The sequence below is a fragment of the Podarcis bocagei genome (assembly GCF_964188305.1).
Source record: "Podarcis bocagei genome assembly, chromosome: 7".
Lineage (NCBI taxonomy): Eukaryota > Metazoa > Chordata > Lepidosauria > Squamata > Lacertidae > Podarcis > Podarcis bocagei.
In genome coordinates, this window is record NC_138132.1 from 74,859,659 (window position 1) to 74,882,066 (window position 22,408).

General features: G+C 47.9%; 1 protein-coding gene and 1 long non-coding RNA gene across 5 annotated transcripts in view; one reads left to right on the forward strand and one right to left on the reverse strand.

Annotated features, from left to right (window-relative positions):
- LOC308591191 overlaps nucleotides 1–22,408 on the reverse strand; it is a 228,674-nt gene that overhangs the window by 143,304 nt on the left and 62,962 nt on the right. The gene's annotated exons all lie outside the window — the stretch shown is intronic.
- Nucleotides 6,894–22,408, forward strand: part of C1QTNF12 (C1q and TNF related 12) — a 42,834-nt gene continuing 27,319 nt past the window's right edge. The window contains exon 1 of one of the 4 annotated variants that reach the window (XM_081201674.1): nucleotides 6,894–8,087. In XM_081201674.1, coding sequence (XP_081057800.1) covers nucleotides 7,899–8,087 — 189 coding nt within the window. In that variant the 5' untranslated portion in view covers nucleotides 6,894–7,898. Of the gene's footprint in view, nucleotides 8,088–11,678; nucleotides 12,317–17,560; nucleotides 17,707–22,408 lie in introns of those variants that run through there. The other 3 variants (XM_081201673.1, XM_081201676.1, XM_081201675.1) reach the window with 3 other exon arrangements.

Below are 22,408 nucleotides of genomic sequence, written 5' to 3' on the forward strand. Positions count from 1 at the left end.
CTGATTCATTAGAACAGAGTTTCCCAATTCTTTCAGCTTATCTGGAAGCAGTTTCACACATCAATAGATCTTTTGTGTCTAAAATAACTTCAAAACGGGAAGGCGCTATAGACCAGTGTTTTCCAAACTTGGGTCTCCAGTTGTTGTTGGACTACAACTCCCATCATCCATAGCTAGGGAGACCAGTGGTCAGGGATGATGGGAGTTGTAGTCCAACAACAGCTGGAGACCCAAGTTTGTGAAGCCCTGCATCGATTCTTCCTCCTCTCCCTCCCAGTTCCTGCTTAGCCACTGCATTGCTTTGAAAAAAATGTTGTTGGCATCCGTCTGTCTCCAGAGACAATGGAGTGCGCTTCCAGGGGTGAAGTCAAACCACTGCAAAAGTGACGTTCCCCAGGGCGCAAGTCTGGGCAGGGTGTATGGACAGTTGGATCGCAACGACCTACAAAATAAATCCTGCTCATGGCACTCCTCCTTGCATTGCTTTTCAGGTCTTGATTGAAAAGTACAGTGCTTAACTCTTTCTTTGAAAGGGGGTCCCTTTAGCAAACATCTTTTATGACGAGAGATTCTCCTCCTGCAAGCAGGCATTGCAGAAAATGAAACAACCCAAAGACAATGTTGTGTTGACCTTCTAAAACCGCTGAGGAACATGGCCCTTCATACCTCTTTATATGGCCCTCAAAACTCTCCCCCAAGCCACAGCCCTGCTTCACTTCCCCCTCCCTTTGAGTACTTTTGTCTGGTTGGAAACATTTCCTCGGACTCTGATTGTGCCTCTTGCTTCTTTCTATGGAGGGCAAAGACGTGTGTAGAAACCAGCCTACTGTACACAGGCAAAATTTGCATCTGTTGCTCCGCCCATGTTTGCCTCTGGCCCCGCCCACCATGCGAAAGTTGTCCAGAAGGGAATGTGGCCCCTGCAATAGATTCCTTATCTCTGCTGTAGGGGCTTCAGATGAGATTTGGTGAGAGCGAATGCCATTCTCGTAGTAATTTTTCAATATGCAAGAGAGGATGGCAACAAATTGTTGTAGCATGGAATGGCACATTTTAGAATTCCATCTGCTCCATTCTTCCTCCCCAGTTTTCTCACTCCTCAATAGCTGATCGGTGGTAGGTGTGCAGAAGAAACTTGAGTTTTGTTTCCATTTTTACAAGAAACAACCCAATTCTCATCTTTCCAGTCGGTGTGCGCAAACTGAAACATCACTATCCCTTGAAGTTCACACCTCCTCAAATTTTGCAATGCAGCTGTCCTAGTGAAAATAACCTTAAAAAATGCATGGCATGAGTGAAAATGCCTTGCAAAAATGTGCAGATGGGCCTAAACAAAAAAAAACCGATGAATTTTCATGGGCATTTTATTTCATAAAATTCATAAACCACTTGATTCTTTTTTAAAAAACAACAACAACAACCCAAGGTGGTTTACAAAAACATAGCATAAAATAATTGGTAAAAACCAATCATATGTTCAAAAAATCAAAACCAGCAATAAACGAAAAACGCACCAGCATTCTAGAGATCTGGGTAGAATTTTTCAAACAACGATGTTCTTTAGCTGGTGCCAAAAAGAGTACGGTGAGGGTATCAATAGGCAGGGAGGTTCAAATTGTAGGTGCAGTTGCACTAAAAGATGGATTTCTTACAGATGCAGGACCGGAATCATGTGGCACTTGTAACAACAGATCGAAACGGTTGAAAGGCGCCCTCGAAAATAAACTGATCCCAAGTTGTTAAGGGCTTTGTACACCAATAGCAACACCTTGAACTTGACCCTGTGGCAAACCAGCAGATCAGGTGTTAGATCTCACTCCTATCAGCATTCTGCACTTCCTGTGAAGGAAGGGGGGGGAGTTTTGAAATGCTGAATGCTGTGGTCAGTCCAGAACCTGAGATGCCAGGGTTTCAAATCCCTGCTCGGTCATGAAGCTCGCTGGGCGACCTGGGGGCCAGTCACTGCCTCTTAGCTGGACCTACCTCACAGGGTCATTGTGGGGAATTAAATGAGGGGGGAGGGATAAACCACATGAACCGCCTTGAGCTCCTGGGGGTGGGGGAAGGTGGGATATACTGTAAATGCAATAAATAAATACAGTGGTACCTCGGGTTAAGTACTTAATTCGTTCCGGAAGTCCGTACTTAACCTGAAACTGTTCTTAACCTGAAGCACCACTTTAGCTAATGGGGCCTCCTGCTGCCGCCGCGCCGCCAAAGCACGATTTCTGTTCTCATCCTGAAGCAAAGTTCTTAACCTGAAGCACTATTTCTGGGTTAGCGGAGTCTGTAACCTGAAGCGTATGTAACCTGAAGCATATGGAACCCGAGGTACCACTGTAAAGATAAATAATGAAAAGGCAGACCATCCCTACATCACCATGGGCAAACTCGGCCCTCCAAATGTTTTGGGACTACAACTCCCATCATCCCTGACCACCGGTCCTGTTAGCTAGGGATGATGGGAGTTGTAGTCCCAAAACCTCTGGAGGGCTGAGTTTGCCTATGCCTGCCCAGAACCTTCCTGAACTGGATAGCTCAGTTGGCTAGAGCGTGCTGCTGATAACGCCAAGGTTGCAAGTTCGATCCCCGTATGGGACGGCTGCATGTTTCTACATTGCCGGGGGTCAGACTAGATGATCCTCAGAGCTCCTTCCGACTCTATGATTCTATGAATGGATAAATATTTAACAGGCTCCCCCCTCCACCTCCCGGCTGTTTCCAGCTCACATCATCTTTTCTCCTGCCCTTCCCCTTGCATAAATAGCTATCTTGCATTCCTCGAGAACTATGTAGCAAGCCATTCTCTGCTAATAATATTTAACTTTCCTTGGCGTCTCCTGGCAGTTTTTGTTCAGGTTAGTTGTAGACGGCCCCGCGAGTTTGATGACACGTTAATAGGACGATCTGTCATATTGCAGCTAAACAGCCCAGACGGTTCTGCAGACCGTGGCAAGGATTGGCGTTCTTTGCGACGGATCTTTTCTCCCCCCCGCCTGCCTAGAACACACCTAACATTTCCGCACCCCTCAAAAAGGCCCGGAGTCTGCATGCAACTTTTCCTTAAGCATGTCTAGAGTCGAACCTTTTAAGTATTCGGCACCAAAAGGTAAACAAACCCAAAGCCAAGCTGACCTGGCAGCTGCAATTGGGGTAAATTATGGGGATGTCAGTATTTTTATTTTTATTTTAATACTTTTTAAATGCTTATTACAATGTGTTGCAAACCTTATTGCTGCAGGGAACTCCCCCTGTCCCCATCCCAGATCTGCCTGCTAAAGAACACCCCAGGTTTGTTAAAAAATGAAATGAATGAATATCAGCTTGTGAAGGATGTCCTAACTTAGCCCAGGCTCATATAAATGTAGATGAGATCATGGAGCTGTATTTATTGTTGTTAATAATAATAATAATAATAATGTATTTATTAAATTTGTATACCATCCTATACCTGCAGGTCTCAGGGCAGTTTGCAACATAAAATCACAATTAAAAAAAATCACAGAATACATAATAAAAATAAGAACAAGAGCAACTCAATAATACTCTCTCCCCAACACATTTTAAAAGAGCGTTGGATGTCAATCAGCTGAAGAGTTGGAAGGTACCCCAAGGGTCATCTAGTCCAGGCATCCCCAAACTCGGCCCTCCAGATGTTTTAGGACTACAACTCCCATCATTCCTAGCTAACAGGACCAGTGGCCAGGGATGATGGGAATTGTAGTCCCAAAACATCTGGAGGGCCGAGTTTGGGGATGCCTGATCTAGTCCAACCCCCTGCAATGCAGATGCTCCCCCCCACCTCCGAAGATTCAAAAGGAAAAATGGGAGAAAAATGTAGATGGAAATAAACCAAAATTAAATTCAGCAAGCAAATGTGAAGTTCAGCGTTTAGGCAAAGCGACAACCAAATGCACAGAAAGTACAGAAGAGGGGGCGCTGTCTGGCTTGGCAGTGGCCAATACGAAAAGGCTGTTGGGATCGCAACCATTCACAAGGTGTGCAGCTTAGGGGGCACAGCTGAGTAGTGGAGCACCTGCTTTGCATGCAGAAGGTCCTAGGTTGATTCCTTGGCATCTCCAGGTAGGGCTGAGAGAGATCCATGTCCGAATCCGTGGAGAGTCACTGCCAGTCAGTGAAGACCTGACTCAAAATGGCAGCTTCCTAGATTGCTCATCTGACTGTGAGTTGGCAGCGTGATGCAGCTGCAAAAAGGGCGAATGCGATTATAGGCTCCACGAGTTTCCAACTATGATTAGTCCCACTTTTATTCTGCGCTGACCAAACCTCCTCCTTTGAGGCACCACACTTTAAGGAAGGTTGCAGATGGATTGGAATGGGCTGCTGGAGGGCCACAGAGGCGATTTGGGGGGTAGAGAAAATAAAGAAACATTACTGAACCTGGATGAGCCTGGAGAGGAGAAGACAAGGGGAGGCACGATCACCCTCTTCTCTGTTGCCCCTTGTAGAACTCAGTAGGAGGGTGACTTGGCTCTGCCTGCCATTGTCTCTGGCGCCACCTACTGTCGGGCTCCCTGCTTTCTACCCTACCAGTCCCAATAGGCACCAGCCCTCACTGATTAAAATAGGTAGGTAGAATAGATTAAACCGTTCACTGTCTGGAGAAGCAATCTGACCCGGGAGAACACGACATTGCCATTCCCATTTAAAGTTGTACCCTGTTATTTCAGAGTATTGGCAACCGTCCATTCAAGCCGATGTTGTTCTAGTCTAACACTGTAGGGGTATTGTTTTTGTCTGTTATTGCGGCATGCGTTTTTATATAGTAAACCACCCTGTGATCCTTGGATGATGGGCAGTATAGAACTTTAATAAATAATACTAATAAGAATCTCCAGGTAGGGCTGTTGTTGTTGTTGTTTAGTCGTTTAGTCGTGTCCGACTCTTCGTGACCCCATGGACCAGAGCACGCCAGGCCCTCCTGTCTTCCACTGCCTCTCGCAGTTTGGTCAAACTCATGCTAGTAGCTTCAAGAACACTATCCAACCATCTCGTCCTCTGTTGTCCCCTTCTCCTTGTGCCCTCAATCTTTCCCAACACCAGGGTCTTTTCCAGGGAGTCTTCTCTTCTCATGAGGTGGCCAAAGTATTGGAGCCTCAGCTTCAGGATCTGCCCTTCCAATGAGCACTCAGGGCTGATTTCCTTCAGAATGGAGAGGTTTGATCTTCTTGCAGTCCATGGGACTCTCAAGAGTCTCCTCCAGCACCATAATTCAAAAGCATCAATTCTTCGGGTAGGGCTGACCCCTATCTGAATCTCTGGACAGCCTCTGCAGCGGTCAGTGTCAGCAACATCGAGCTGAAAAGACCAACTGTCTGGCTCAGTAGAAGGCAGCTTCCTATATCTTAAGGGAAGGAGTTGTAGCTCAGTAGCAAAGCACCTGCCTTGCAGGCAGATGGTCTCAGGTTCAATCCCTGCCATCTCCAGGCAGTGTTACGAATGTCCCCTGCCTGACATCCTGGGGGCTGCAGCCAGCCAGTGTAGACAATACAGGGCTAGTAGGACCAGTGGCCTAAGTCAGGAGAAGCCAGCTGTCTACATTCTTAAAAGGCAGGTAGCCAGCTTAATAATAATAATAATAATAATAATAATAATAATAATAATAATAATAATTTATACCCCGCCCTCCCCAGCCAGAGCTGGGCTCAGGGTGGCTAACACCAGTAAAATTACAGTAAAATCATAATAGGGCGGCGGGGGGACGACGACGACCAAATTCAAAATCCAGGTTAAAATGCAGTTTAAAATGCAGCCTCATTTTAAAAGTAGCCCATAGATCCAAACCATAAGGGGAGGGAAAACATAAGGGTCATACTGAGTCCAAACCAAAGGCCAGGCGGAACAGCTCTGTCTTGCAGGCCCTGTGGAAAGATGTCAAGTCCCGCAGGGCCCTCATCTCTTGTGACAGAGCGTTCCACCAAGTTGGGGCCAGTACTGAAAAGGCCCTGGCTCTAGTTGCGACCAATCTAACCACCTTGCGACCTGGGACCTCCAAAATGTTGTCATTTGTGGACCTTAAGGTCCTCCGCGGGGCATACCAGGCGAGGCGGTCCCGTAGGTACGTGGGTCCTAGGCCACAGAGGGCTTTAAAGGTCAAAACCAGCACCTAAAACCTGACTCTGTACACCACCGGGAGCCAGCGCAGTTGGTAAAACACTGGATGAATGTGATCCCGTGGCAAGGACCCTGTAAGGAGTTTCTGCACCTGCTGGAGTTTCTGGGTCAGCTTCAAGGGCAGCCCTGCGCAGAGCGAGTTACAATAATCAAGCCTGTTGAATAATAGAGGACAAGCCTGTTGATGGCAGAGGCAGTAAGCCAGCCCTGTTACATTTGGGTGCCCGGGCACCTTTCCTAAAGTCCTGCCCTTCTGGTGCCACTGCATGAAACCTCATTGATTGCCCCTTCTCCTGTGCTCCCAGTTAAGAGCTGGATCACCAACATGCCAAAATCTGCCCTTGACCTCAGCGAACCCACATCCCTCACTTTGTTAAGTCCGGCAAGGTGCTATACCTCGGATAGCTCCGTTGGCAAAGCGCAAGACTCTTAATCTCAGGGTTGTGGGTTCGAGTCTTGCAGAAGATTCCTGCATTGCAGGGGGTTGGACTAGATGACCCTTGTGGTCCCATCTCTTCCCAAATTCTATGAAAGCTAACAGTGCTCCATTGATACAGCGTTCTCTGCTGAGAAGTGGCGATCCCAGTCTGAGATAATGGGGAAGAGAGTTTTTGGAAGGGGCTAGGTGGGAGGGAACGCGCAGAGAGACATTTCTGATTTAAATGTTCTTTGGCACAGAGAAAGATTCCACTTATCCAACAGTCTCCCCTTAATAGGAGTCTGAAAAGACCAGCCCCAACAGCTCATTAGAATGCGATCCCTCCCTCTCTGGCTGGGTCTCACCTCCCTCCCTCCTTCAAGTTGATGGGAAACTCTCCCACAAAACTAGTATTTATTTGCCGAGCTACAACCAAGGAGGCTTTTGCCGGTCTGCCGCTGGCGGGAAAGGAACGGAGAGCAGATGGGCATTTGGAAAACGGTCGAGAGCAAAAAAAGAGAGAGACCCAATTAGAGAGAGAACGAGGATTTGGACCCCGGTGTTTGGAGTTAACGGGATCGAGGCTGGGAAGGTTGTTTTCTTCCCTACGGAGGGGATTGCCAAATCATTCATCTACAAATTTCTGCACCCAGAAAAAGTGAGATAGCTGACTTTGAGCACTTTTGATGCCTTTGAGAGCTTCCCAGTTCAATTGGTTTCAACATCTGCAAACAGGATGGTTTCCCACTGGTAAGGATCGGACCTTTTTTTCTTGCTGAGTTCAAGGTGGACAGAGAGCAAAGGCTGAGTGGATGTTTTCCGTGTCAGGAGGCGAACTTTCCCAGCAAGCGGCAAAGATCGAAAATTCGTGAGGGTGCTCACCGCCCCCACCCTCAATCTGCTTTCAATTCCTTGTGTGCGTGGTTTTATTTTGCTATTTCTTCCCTTCACCAGCTGCCGATTTGAATCTAGAGGTCTGAAGACGTTTGGGTGAGGAAGGAGACTTAAATGTGAAATACTGGACAGGTGTCCACTGAACTCCACCAGTCAGTCAGATTCTGAGTTTGCGTCTTCCCAAGCTGATGTTATCAAGGAGTAACTTCAAACCGTGAGTTGTTTTGGCTGTGCAAAACCTGATCAACCATCTGTTCCAAAGGGGCATCAAATTTGCTCACCGCGATCATTCTCTGCCCACGAACGGACTCAGCTGGCAAGGCCAGAACTAAACTGCATTGCACGTTTGGTTTTTTAAGAGGCGAAAGGAAGCAAACCACGTTTCTCTCCGAAGACTCACAGGCATTTTGATTTTCCTCTCTGGAGGGTGTTCTCTCTCTCCATTTGAAAGATGTCCGGCAAAGCCAAGATAAAATGTTGGACTTGGATAGTTTTGGCAACCTTGGTGTGCCAAGAGTTTTCCCACATCCGAGTCGCGGTGGCCAAGAAAGAGAGAAAGAAGCCAAAGGAGCCTAATCAGTACACAGAGCCTTTCAACGGGACTCTTTCCAACAGCGAAGAACTCAACACGCACTCCAAGGTAGCTATCCAAATATATATGCTTGTTCTCAGCTCCTCTTTGCAGTCAATCCTCAAGCGTCAGGTGGAGGGGGGTGGGGTGGAATCTCTTTTTAAAGATATATATTTTTCATCCACGTGACAGCACAGTTGGATTCCCATTTCACAGATGGGGAAAACTGAGGATGACATAAAGTTAGGTGGCCAAGGCACAGAACCTAAACACAGACAGGGTTAAGAAGAGATAATTTCATTTCCATGCCACTCAAGTTTGACAATAGCTCTGTTTGCCGAAGGTTGTTCTTTAAATGCATGAAAAATTCTCACTTTTTTTTTTTTGGGTGTGCACTTTCTGAAAAATTATGCATTTTGTATGCCTTTGCTACTTAAGGATAACACCACTTTGTAGGTGTTTCCCACCATAAAATGCCATTTTTTAAAAAAAATCGGAATTGGAAGAAGCACGCAACCCATTTTGTTAACTCTGTTCTGATCAGTTTGTGAATTAGGTCAGAGGTCAGTTTCTTTAAAATGCAAAACAAATAAAATTCCCCTCCATCCCAATTCAGGGGGCTGCTGTGTGGGCTCAGTGAGGATGTGTTTAGTAGACCCTGGGAGCAGGCTTTAAAATAAGGCTGCCGGCTGTTGCTGTGACTCCAATGCCCATCATCCCCAACCAACATGGCCAGTGGTCAGGGATGATGGGAACTGTAGTCTCAACAGCAATCAGAGGCCAACAGTTTCCCCTGTCAGTGTTGAGGTCAGAGATATGAGTGCCTAATAGCTGTGTCCAGCTAAGTTCTACTCAGAACAGGTCCATTGAAATGAATGGACCTGGGTTAGTCATGTCCATTAACTTCTATTTTGAGTAGATCTAGCTTTGGAGCCAACTCTATGGGAGAAAAGAGCGCAGCCTCATTTTCCGAGGTGATTTTTGGATGTCAGGAGATGGTGCCTCCATCATACCCGGCTCATTGGCTTCCCAGAGATAATCCAATTTATAGAGATGGGTGAGCTTGTCGATTTTGATTTTGCCCATTTTTGTTTCTCCCAGGTTCTCATTTTTCCAACCTTTAGTTAGGTTCTTTACATTTTTCACATCCGTTTGGGATTATTACTTTTTAAGAAAATGGTCTGCATCTTAGTATATGTTTCTACCTTGTGTGTGCTTTTTTATTTTTGCATGTAATTTCCCCTAACATACACATTTTTGCAAGCAGTTTTCTGCGATAAAATACATTTATAAACAAACCCTACTTTCTACTAACTTTTGCATTTTTCATGCACATTCCCTCCGCATTTTCAAACACACTCCTTGGGTGAAGAACCGCATTGCAGAATTTGTAAAAGCCCTTCTTCCAAAGGATGGCTGCGTTCTTTGTTTGTGGGTTGTTTCAGAAAATGAAAACTGAAAGCGCCTTCATATAGCTCAGTTGGTTAGAGCATGGTGCTGGCAGTGCCAAGGTTGCAGGTTCAATCCCCCGTTAGGGCTGCAAATTCCTGCTTTGCAGACCCTGGCCTGATCCAGATGATACTCAGGGTCCCTTCTAACTCTATGAGAAAATGCAAACCGAACTAAACTTATCCCCTTAATCCGAATGGTTCTCTGCAATCAGGCAACTTGGCCCGATCCTACAAAACTGTGATCGTACCCACCTTCTAATTCTGTAGGAGCAGAAAGCACTGTGAGTTGCATCTGCTGTTAGGCTTCCTTAGGCCTAACTCTGAGTACAGTTTAGTTAGCTCCAAAGCTTGTGTGATTCTCATCCAACGCACCTTGTTTTCAAGATGCATGCCCCTTCTCCAGGGATCTGAGTGGCTAGGCTGCCTTTGTGGCCTTTTCTCTCTTTAAGTGTAGAGATGAAGCGAAATGTGCTTAAGGATTGGCGGGGAGAGAGGATCCGAGGGAGGTTTAGAAAAGTGTACAAAGACCAGAAAAATGAGAAACTCTCTCCCTTCTCCCCTTGGAGAAGCAGGTTGGCGGTAGCGTTCAGGACAGACAAAAAGCCTTTCATGCGATTGCCGCAACACATAGTTAACCTGCGGAACTCACTGCCATAGGAGGCAGTGATTGCCACCAACTTGAATGGCTTTGAAAGAGAATTAGGGAAACTCCTGGGTGATAAGGCTATCAATGGCTACGAGCCATGAAGGCTACGGTCTACCTCCTTTGTCAGAAGCAGTATACCTCTGAAGTGTAGTTGGTGGGAATCACAAGAGGGGAGAGTTGCTCTTCCGCTCAGGTCCTGCTTGCATGCTTCCCATTGGGGCATCTGGTTGGCTGCTGTGAGAACAGGATGCTGGGCTAGGTGGGCGCCACTGGCCTAATCCAGCGCCACTCTTCTTCATTAAGCTTGTGTGGTCATGCTCAGTTGCTTGGGCAAGAGGGGCCTCTTGTTTCTACCATGCCTCGGCCCAGTATACCTGAAGGAGCGTCTCCACCCCCATCATTCTGCCCGGACGCTGAGGTCCAGTGCCAAGGGCCTTCTGCCGGTTCCCTCACAGCTAGAAGCCAAGCTACAGGGAACCAGGAAGAGGGCCTTCTCGGTAGTGGCGCCCGCCATGTGGAACGCCCTCCCAGCAGATGTCAAGGAAGTAAACAACTATCTGACTTTTAGAAGACATCTGAAGGCAGCCCTGTTCAGGGAAGTTTTTAATGTGTGACATTTGAATGTACTTTTAATCTTTGTTGGAAGCCGCCCAGATGGGCAGGGTACAAATTACAGTGGTGCCTCGCAAGACGAAATTAATTCGTTCCGCGAGTTTTTTCGCCTTGCGATTTTTTCGTCTTGCGAAGCACGGTTTCGGAAAAGGTTTGGGAAAGCTTCAAAAATACCAAAGTCTTCAAAAACCTCAAAAAAGGCTTCCACACCGCGTGCTATGAGTTGCTCCTCGAAGTCAAGTCGCAACTGTATTAACGGTGTTAAGAAAAAGGAAACAAACTTGCAAGACGTTTCCGTCTTGCGAAGCAAGCCCATAGGGAAATTCGTCTTGCGAAGCAACTCAAAAAACCAAAAACCCTTTCGTCTAGCGAGTTTTCCGTCTTGCAAGGCATTCGTCTTGTGAGGTACCACTGTATGATGATGATGATGATGATTATGAATATTAGTTTCCCAAAAGCATCTGTTGCAAAACAGGGATGTTGAGTTTGTTAGGCTCTCTTGCAACCTGTCATGTTTTCTCCCTTGTACTCCTACACAAGGTTTGCCTCTGCACCATATCAGCCTCACAACAACCCTGCGAGGTGGGCTAGGCTGAGAGGGAGAGAGGCATGCCGCAGGTCACCCAGTGAGCCTCATGTCTGGATTTGAACCCGGTCCGCATCTGACACTCTGACCCTGTCATGTTTCCTGTTTACTGCTCTATTTGAGCAAAGGCAGTTTTTATATTGGGGATGTAGGAAGCTTCCTTATAACGCCTTGGAATATTCGCCCTGTTTCGCTCAGTATTCCCTGCTTGGATCAGTGATGGTTGGTGCCCTTTGGGGCTGATGGGACAGAAGCCAGGGAGCCCAACAGTAGGTGGCGCCAGAGCCAATGGCAGGCAGCGTCAGGTCATTCTAGATTCATCCCAATCCTCCTCCTTCCTGCGGAGTTCTACTAAGGAGGAGGAAGCTGGCAGCCTAAGCCTCCCCGTGCACTGGATGGCCGTGAAAAAGCAGGCAGGTGGCGGCAGGCCGAGGGCAGACTGAAGTTGGTGGGGCAGTGCCCCATCTGCACCAAGGAACCAGCTTCCACTACAACTCCCATCCTCCCAGCTGTCAGTTTAGCAACATCTGGAGGGCCAAAGTCTGCCCACATCTGGTCTATGTAGCCTGCCACCATCAGCTCTGACAGACTCTCCAGAGTAGGGCTGGGCGTTACAGCACTATATCACTGAAAACCGGTTTGAAGTCCATATCGTGATATTGGTTTCATAATTTCTGACCTGGCAAAATATCGCGAATCGTGATGTGTGTGTACTATGCAGAAATCACAACGCAGGGGAAACTGTGAAGCCAGCCAATGCCTCTGGGTAGCTCCATCCTTGTTTCAGACATCATGATATATATTGATGCATCACGACGTTTAGCTGGCGATATATCGGGATTTTGAAAACCTGATATCGCCCAGCCCTACCCCAGGGTATCGACCAGGGAAGGGTCTGTCTCCCTTCACTTGTTACTGGAGAGGCCAAGGATTGAACCCAGGACTGTCTGCTTAACTCAGTGGCTTGAGCACCTGCAGGTTCAATCCTCACTGGCATCTTCAGGTAGGGCTGGGAGAGACTCCCTGCCTGAAACTCTAGGGATTTGCTGCCGGTCAGTGTAGGCACCATTGAGCTGGATGGACCAATGGCCTCATTCAATATAAAGCAGGTCCCTCTGTTCCTATATCTTAAGAGAAGGCCTGCACTGGCATCTCCAGGGAGGGCTGCCTGAAACCCTGGGGAGCTGCTGCCTGTCCATGTAGACAACTGATATGACAATGGAATAGACAATTGAGAGAGATGGACCAATGCCCTGACTCTGTATAAGGCGCCAAAAACAGCTTCTCTAACCGGTGGGCAGTGACGCGGGTGGCGCTGTGGGTTAAACTACAGAGCCTAGGACTTGCCGATCAGAAGTTCGGCGGTTCGAATCCCTGCGACGGGGTGAGCTCCCGTTGCTTGGTCCCTGCTCCTGCCAACCTAGCAGTTCGAAAGCACGTCAAAGTGCAAGTAGATAAATAGGTACCACTCCGGTGGGAAGGTAAACGGTGTTTCTGTGCACTGCTCTGGTTCACCAGAAGTGGCTTAGTCATGCTGGCCACATTACCCGGAAGCTGTACGCTGGCTCCCTCGGCCAATAAAGCGAGATGAGCGCCGCAACCCCAGAGTCGGTCACGACTGGACCTAATGGTCAGGGGTCCCTTTACCTTTTTAACCGCTGGGCAACATTGCTGCAGGAGGAGCCTCTGCACCTTCTGTTGCCACTATTGCAACGGAAGCCGCAACCTGACTTCACAGCACCCTGGAGCCGGCCACGCAGAGGCGTCTGCCACTCAACAGTGAGGTCTGCGGCCCCGGGAACCATCTGGGGCTTGCCTTGCCTGCAGGCGGCGGGCGGCGCAATGGGTAATCTGTGGCGCCGAGGGGCGTGACCGCCAAGATGCAACACTTAATACCCCTTATAGACGCTTTGTTCCTCTTCAGGCTTAAGAAATATATACACACACACACGCTCATACGCACACACTGGGAAGTGTCATTCCCGTAATCTGTGGATGTCTGTGCAGGGGCTTAGCAGCCGGCAATTTAGCCCATTGTGGTTAATTAGCTAATAGGAGCTAATTACCCTCTTGCGGGTGGGGAAAAGGAGAGAGATTTACCCTCCAGACAAGAGCTCAGAGACAATTGCTTCTCCTATATCTGGGCAATTAGGAGTGCGCGCCAATTAGTTGGGAAAGACTGTTGCTTGATGGCACGGCGAACGTGGCCCTTTATTTAGTCTGAATCCGCCGGTTCGTTTTTCTGGTTTTTGTCTGAGCTGTTGGGTTTCCTGGAAGGGATCTTGTTTGTCAAGGAAGAGGCTCTGTGGTCGTGGGTGGGGGAGATGTGCTGGCTGGCTGCTCCGCAGGCCCAGGCACAATCTCTTTTTGGAAAGGTGGCCTGCCTTGTATCGAGTGCAGGGTTTTGGCTGAGATCTATGGGTGGGGACCCTAGAACTCTCAAGATCTTCTTGGTCTCCATCAGCCCAAGCCAGCATGGCCAATGGAGCAGTAGTTGAACCATATTTTTGTACTCCAGCTCTCCTCAGCCTTAGTCCACCTGGCTACCGGCCCAAAGGATGATGGGAGTTGGAGTCCCACCACATCTGCAGAGCATCGGGTTCCCTGGTGCCTGATGTAGGCAGGGAAGCGTTCCATTGCCTTGTCTCTGTGGGATCTGACCTGTGGTGGACCTTTTAACTCGCACATGGTCTAATGCTGCTGTTGAGTGATTATTGATCAGAAAGTGGTGGCCTCACCTTCATTTGAGGTTTTTAAGCAGAGGCTGGATGGCCTCCTACCGGCGATTATTCATCAGCGATTCCTGCATTGCTGGGGGTTGCCCTACATGACCCTCCCAGTCCCTTCCAACTCTACAATTCCATGATTTTATGATTCTATGTGAGTGTGTGTGTGATCCCAGAACGTATTGGCCTGAAAAAGTGCCCAAATGACCTAGATCCATTATATTCAGTGGTCCAGGAGATCTTTCCAACATTGTAGGGCCTTAGCTTAATAGCTGAGCACATGCTTTGCGTGCAGAAGGACCCAGTTTGACCCCTGACATCTCCAAGTATGGCTGGGAACACCCGCCGCCTAATACCCAGGGATGCTGCTGCCAGTTTACACAATACTGAACTAGCTGGACCAAAGACTCTTCAGTAGACACCACTCCTCAAGATGGAACAATGGGCTGACTCTGCCTAAACCAGATCCCTATGGCCCCATGTCCCAAGGGAAGGGCCAATATCTCCATGGTAGATCTCCTGCTCCTGGGGAACTGCTGCTGGTCAGATGGTGAACCTGTGGTCCTCCACATGTTGCTGGACTCAGCCACTGGCCAACCGTCTGGAATGATGGGAAGTTGTAGTTTAACCATGTTGTAAGACTCTAGCTCCCTTCAGCCTCAGCCAGGGATGATGGGAGTTGTAGTCCAACAACATCTGAAGGATCAATCAATACCTACACCTGGATTAGATGACCAGCCGTGATGGTGGCCATGTAGCCTACATTACAGAGGAGACTCCTCTATTTGAAGGGTTGCCTGGCAGAAGTCTAGTTCAAAGATAAAGGATACTAATAAGAGAGAGCCACCCAGATCCTAGATGGCCAAACTGAGCAGTCACACCCTTTACCTGCTCACAGCCTCCCCCACGACAGTTGCATTTTCTGTTGAAAACTATAGAAGCGATTTCTAAATTTGCACCTATGTATATGACAGAGTGTGTGCTGCGGACACAAATCTGCGTTCCTTTTCGTTGCTGCGTTCCCTCTTTCTCTGGCGATGAAACAGAGGTCGTCCAACTTGCACACCCAACTTTGTGATTCTCTGAACTTGGCCTCTCTCAGCCGCACTTTTCCTGGGCTGTAGAATGGGATTAAAAATGGATGGATTTCAGAAGGTTATTGTGTGGATCGGAGAGAGCTGGAAGACACAGTGGGCTGTCAGCTCATCCCCTTGTGGTAGTTGATGTGCTAGATGGAATTATATATATTTTTGAAAAGTCTGTTCGACAAATGCGTGGAAGGGTACATTTGTATTCTAAGCTTCAGAAGAGCCCTGTTAGATGAGATCTGTTAGATCTCAACTGCCAATGGGCCCGGAGGCTTGAATCCTATCTACAAACAGCAAAATCATTCCCCACGTGTCAGCATTTTTATAGAGCCCAAGCCCTGCAGAATTCGCACACAGGACGGAGGCAGCAACAGATTAGTGGTTCATGGAAGTTTATGTAAATTAAGTGGGGAAACAGACCCCAAAACAACCCAGTGTGGACTGAGCATGCCCAGACGCCATGACTAATTGCCTAGTTGCTTGGAACCCTTAACAGGAGCATTCCACGCTGCAAGACTTTGTTGCAGACTCCATTTTTAATTATCATGGCCAATAGTCTGCAACATATCTATCCTTCATCTCTCTTTGAGCCATTGCTATTATCCCATGGCAAGGAATCACATTGTCAGTGCATTATAATTTGCACATTATGAACAGGATGCAACCTAAGACGTATCAGTCTAAACATCAAAGAGAGAGGTCTGTGTAGAGATCAAGGTAGAAGGAGCAGGGAGCAGTGTCCCATTATTATTATTATTATTATTATTATTATTATTATTATTATTATTACTTTTCCCCAGACTGGGACTCAAGGCGGCTTACAAAAATTAAGGCAACACTGATAAAATACAGAAAACTAAAATCCAATAGCTAAGAAGTAATTAAACCATGATAGAATTAAAACAATTCAAACAGCCGACCTTCTTATCGGCAAGTCCTAGGCTCTGTGGTTTAACCCACAGCACCACCCGCGTCCCATAGCCAGTTGTAACCAGGGAGTCGTGGGCTTCCTATGACCAACCCCGATCAACCGTCTGACTGCAGCTCTTTGGACCTTCTGAAGTTTCTGAGCACGTCTCCAAGGCAGCCCCTCTGTGCGCGGCAATCTGTTCAATCTACTGGACCAGCCCCTGCTGCGGCTGTGGGTCCACCCCCCCCCCCGCTTTGGCTTCTTGTTCGCCACGGTGGCTCAGCTACCCCATCTCGGCTGCAGGCATCTCCCTTCAGCTGCCGGAGCCTGCCTTTGCCAAGACGAACAGAGCGCGGCTTACACGCTCATTCTCGGGATTGCTCATGCATGCCATAGTAATTAAATAATAATACCACAAGGACAGAACATTCATTTTAGCTGTCAGTCACTCCGGCTGGCGGTGGGGAAAGCAGGGAGCGCCCGGCCTGCCTCTCTCTGAGAGGGATTTGTAACTCAAGGAAGCCAGCGGCGGTGGCCAGGCCTGCGTGGCTTCTCTTTGCGGCTGGTGCGAGGCGGCTGCAGAAGAGAGCCGTCGGGACTGCTCTCTGGCACGAGGCTCTGTTTGCAGCCTTTCCCACGCTCCTGCGATCACAGAGCGCAGCCCGAAAGCTCATCAGGAAAAGATATATTATTATTACAGTGGTACCTCGGGTTACATACGCTTCAGGTTACATACGCTTCAGGTTACAGACTCCGCTAACCCAGAAATAGTACCTTGGGTTAAGAACTTTGCTTCAGAATGAGAACAGAAATCAGGTTCCGGCGGCACGGCGGCAGCAGGAAGCCCCATTAGCTAAAGTGGTGCTTCAGGTTAAGAACAGTTTCAGGTTAAGAACGGACCTCCGGAACGAATCAAGTTCTTAACCCGAGGTACCACTGTACTATTATTTTGGAGGTGCTCTTTGTACAAACTTGCAGATAAAAAGGTAAAGGTACCCCTGACCATTAGGTCCAGTCGTGGACAACTCTGGGGTTGCGGCGCTCATCTCGCTTTACAGGCCGAGGGAGCCAGCGTTTGTCCGCAGACAGCTTCCGGGGTCATGTGGCCAGCATGACTAAGCCGCTTCTGGCGAACCAGAGCAGCGCACAGAAACGCCGTTTACCTTCCCGCCGGAGCGGTACCTATTTATCTACTTGCACTTGACGTGCTTTTGAACTGCTAGGTTGGCAGGAGCTGGGACTGAGCAAATGGAGCTCACCCCGTTGTGGGGATTCGAACCGCCGACCTTCTGATCAGCAAGCCCTAGGCTCAGTGGCATAAGAAGCTGTCTTGTGCATTGCAGGGGCCGGAACAAGTCAATATTAGGGGAGGTTGGGATATTTTGCATCGCAGAGGGTTGGACCAGATGACCAGATGATTGAGGTGTGTAATTTACAGTGCATTTACAGTGTGGAGAAAGTGAACAGGGGAATCTTTTTTCCTCCCTCTCTCATAATGCCAGAACTTGTGGACATCCAGTGAAGCCGAATATTGAACGATTCAGGATAGATAAAATGTGATCCAGCCGCAGGGCTCCTCTTTATGTTCTGATGAGAGAGATGGACTTTGCAGCCATACTGCAATCTGCTGTCGAACATCTCCCGATTCAAAGATAGTCTATCATGGAAAGTGGGGAGTATACTGTTGTTCAATGAACACAACCCCAAAGTCCTCCAGTAGAAAAGCAGAGCCAGAAGCATGGCTTTGAGCAGTGCCATTTTCAAGAAAAAAGAGATGCCATTGTTCTCTTATCATGGCAATGGCGCCCAGCTGAGAGGTGCCAGAATTGAGTTCCCATGAGTTCCAGCCAGGAATGCCAACTTGAATAAAATATTGGGGGGGGGGAGGTAAGCCCCCACACTGCATAATCAATCACATGACGCAGTGCATGCACACCATTTGAATGGCAGTGCCCATCAACTTTGGGGGGGTGGCCCCCTTGGCCCCTACGAGTTGGCTCCTATGGTTCAAACTGAAAAAAAGTCCTGCCTTTGAGTGACGGTGGGGAACCTCAGGTCTGGGGGTCAGATGTAGCCCTCTGGGGTTCTTATCTGGCTCCTAGATCTCTCCCCGGACCACGTCCCTCACCAGCCCTGCTTTGCATCCTCCTTGAGTGTTTTTGCCTGGCTGGAACATGTCCTTGAGCTCCGATCATGCCTTTTTGCTTGCCTGGATGGAGGAGAGACAGGGCTGTGCCACTGTGTGTGGAAACTGTCCTACTGAATGAAGGTAAAATTTGCATTTTGGGCCCCGCCCACATTCATCTCTTGGCCCCACCCACCCTTGGCATGTGTCCCTGGGTAGGTCACCCAGAAGGGAATGTGGCATTCAGGCTGAAAAGCCTCTGGTTTTGAGGCCAGGCCTTTGGTGGGAGAGCAAATGGCGAACTTGAAATCTGAGAGTTCACGCAAGGCTCAGAGAAACCCAAGGATTTGCAGAAGAAGGGTGGTGGGGGAACTCTGAGGAGGGAGACTCTCTCCCCTTTTAAAAAAGCAGTATTGGATCAATCATGTTCAAGTGGGCACAGAATGCTGTCTATCAGAGGGGTTAAAACGAAAAACTAGGGCAGGAACGGAACGGGGTTTCCAGGGAAACGATGCAGAGCTGGCCATTGGAAAACCTGAACATGGCAACATTTCCCCTGGAGCCTCTACCTGTGCCCTCTTGAATTTTTGTGGGTGCGTTCGAGGCAGGAGAAGTTGCTCAAGAAGCATTCCTCCCGCGCGCACCCCTTCCCAAGAAGTTTGTTTCATCAGCAGCAATTTGGGATCCCGTAAAACACTTGATTCCTGATCCCGTTCTTGGGATGTCTGCTTGACCCGAGGGCGTGCTTGACAGATCTAACATTGACACTAATTACTCAATTACCATGGAATGCGTCAAGGCTCTGCTGGAAATGACTCAGGCAGCCCCTTCCTTTGGCTCGCAAGGCAGACAGCTGCTATTCCGCAAGCCCCCACCTGGGGCAAGAGAGGAGGGTGCTGAGTGAGATAGGGCTCTCCAATGGGTAGCTCTTGGGCCTGATCTGGCCCCAGGGGTTGCTAGGACATATGTTATGTAGCTGTAAAAAAAGGGCAGGGGGGAACCTGACACTTTCAACCAGTGGTGGCTGGTGCCTGCTGGGATTGGTAGGGTTCCCTCCTCCTTGCTGAGTTCTACAAGGGCAACACTGAGGCTAAGGAGGAGGAACCTGGCAGCCAGAGCTACCTTCCTGCCTGCTCTTCTCTTGGCCATTAGGAGACCATGCAAACTGCAGCATGACGACAACCTTACCTTTTTATGTATATAGGAAGATAATAATAATAATAATAATAATAATAATAATAATAATAATAGGTGGTATCCAACTGAGTCTTATACAGAGTAAGCCAGTCTAAATTAATGTACATAAGTTACTCATGCCCATTCCATTTATTTCAATGGATCTACTCTGAGTAGGACTAACACTGGATGTAACATAATAATAAATAAATAAGACAAGGGACAGGCAGCTGATAGAAAACTCTTAGAAAGGGATTTTCTGATTCAGCTTCTAAATAGTAAGCTGATACTGAACCCTTTGCTGAGTGGAGGGGACCCTCAGAGGAACTCTCTAAGTTTTCCCAACCATCTGGTAATTCTGGTTTGGGTGTCTCTGATTTCCTGATTTATTTTTTTCCTTTCTTTTTGCCAACACCCTAATCTGAGAGGGATCCACCCCCCCATCCAAGCCCCCTCCCTTAGATAAATCCCGACGTGTGCCAATATGCATTCTTGTTTTCAAATTTTGATACATTCTTCCCAGCATCCTCTCCCCACCCCCCTTGCTTTCATTAACAAGCCCCAGATTCCAAGAGGTGATTCATTAAAGCTCCTGAGCTGACAGTTCATTCATTGGAGGGGCTCGTGACTCCCGGGCTTGTCTTCTTCTTCTCCCTGTTGATGATGGAACTTTGGCAAGGGAAGGGCCTGTGAATTGGCTGGGGAGGCAGTCACTCCCAGATTCCATTTTTGACAGGCGATTGGTGGCAGTGGGCAGATGCTCTGCCACCAAGCTACGGACCTTGTCTTACTAGGAACAGAGGAAGCTGACTTACGCCATGACAGCTTTGCTCTTCTTCCACAATTGGAGGCAGGAATGCTTCTGAAAACCAGTTGCTGGAAGACTCAGGAGGGCAGAGTTCTTTTGTGCACGGGTCCTCCCTGAGGGTTTCCACACACACACACACACACACACACACACACACACACAGACAGTGGTACCTCGGGTTACATATGCTTCAGGTTACACACTCCGCTAACCCAGAAAAATAGTGCTTCAGGTTAAGAACTTTGCTTCAGGATAAGAACAGAAATCAGGCTCCAGCGGCACGGCGGCAGCAAGAGGCCCCATTAGCTAAAGTGGTGCTTCAGGTTAAGAACACTTTCAGGTTAAGAACGGACCTCCGGAACGAATTAAATACTTAACCCGAGGTACCACTGTATACACACACACACACACACACACACACACACATCATTTTCAACATTATAAAACATACTTTTATATCTTATACAGTTTTTTTTTTACTTCCATCAATCACATCTGAAAATTTTCTAATCTTTTCCACTTAATTTACATTTCTTACTTTCACCGTTACTTTTAAATATCATAACTAATGTCTCTCTTCTTTATCTTCTTTGCAATATTTCATATATTCCTCCTTACAAAACTTCTTGTAGTCCTACTAGCATAATTTGTTGATTACAGTTGCTCTTCAAATAGTTCGCATATTTATTCCAATCTTCCGTGAATCTCTGGTCCCGCAGGTTTCGAATCCTTCCTGTCATCTTATCCAATTCTGCGTAGTCCATTAACTTTGTCTGCCATTCTTCTTTCGTTGGGATTTCTTCTTGCTTCCATTTCTGGGCCAACAATACTCTTGCCGCTGTTGTTGCATATAAAAACAGTTTAATGTCCTGTCTATTAATGTCCTCACTTACCTGCCTGAGGGTTTCCTAGAGGCATCTGGTCGGCCACTGTGAGAACAGGATGCTGGAGTAGATGGGTGTTGGGCCTGATCCAGCAGGGCTCCTCTTATGTTCCTACGTAAGTCACGTCATTGATCCTCCCAGCTTAATGTCATCTACACCAGCTGGTCTTCAGCAGGCCCAGACCCAAGGCCCGCCTCTGACACATGACCTATAATAACATGGGATCTGTTTTCACATTTCCACTTTTGATTTATACTTAACTAGCTGGGGTGATTTGATTTATACTTAACTAGGGACGCGGGTGGCACTGTGGGTTAAACCACAGAGCCTAGGACTTGCCGATCAAAAGGTCGGTGGATCGAATCCCCGCGACGGGCTGAATTCCCGTTGCTCAGTCCCTGCTCCTGCCAACCTAGCAGTTCGAAAGCACGCCAAAGTGCAAGTAGATAAATAGGTACCGCTCTGGCGGGAAGGTAAACGGCATTTCTGTGTGCTACTCTGGTTTGCCAGAAACGGCTAAGTCATGCTGGCCACATGACCCGGAAGCTGTACGGCGGCTTCCTCGGCCAATAAAGCAAGATGAGCGCTGCAACCCCAGAGTCGGCCACGACTGGACCTAATGGTCAAGGGTCCCTTTACCTTTACCTAGCGGGGAATGCCCAGGAATTTATAGTGAAACCAATGCATACTGTGATTTATTTAAAGGGGTAGTGTCATTTGTGAGTTTGTGGTCGCGCCGGAAACTGGGTAAAGTCACGGCAAAGTCATATTTCAGTCCACCATCTCTATTCAGAATGGCACTTGGCACCCAAATGTTGATGAAGAGCACTCTCCCCATCTCAGGAATCCTTGTGCCAAGCTTGGTGACACTATCTTGAGATAGTCGGCCATGACTGGACCTAATGGTCAGGGGTCCCTTTACCTTTACCTTTAATGGATGCTGTAAGTTGCAGCCTGCACTGCAGATCTTGCAGTGAATGGTTGGACTAGGTGACCAGAAAGTTCTCTTTATGATCACGCACTCGTAAGGGAACCAACAGAATTACCTGCCTTCATTGTTAGGCGCCCATTGCTTCCTTGCAGGGCTTAGGTGCTCTGGGCTTGTTGCTATCTTCCAATCAGAATGCCTGGCCTCACTGCCCTCTAGCTGTGAAATGGGATTTTTTTTAATGCTTTAAAACACAAGTAAAGCATTTGAAAGCAGGAGCAGGAGGAAATGCTTCCCTGTGCATACCTTCTAAGGGCAAAAATAAAATCTGCTTCTAATTCTAGTTAAAGTGGAAAAGAAGTCTGGACAATAGCGCCTTGGTGTTAATAGCAGGGGTGGACAGAAAGTAGATCTACTGGATCTCAATGGTATGATTTCTGACTCCCTATT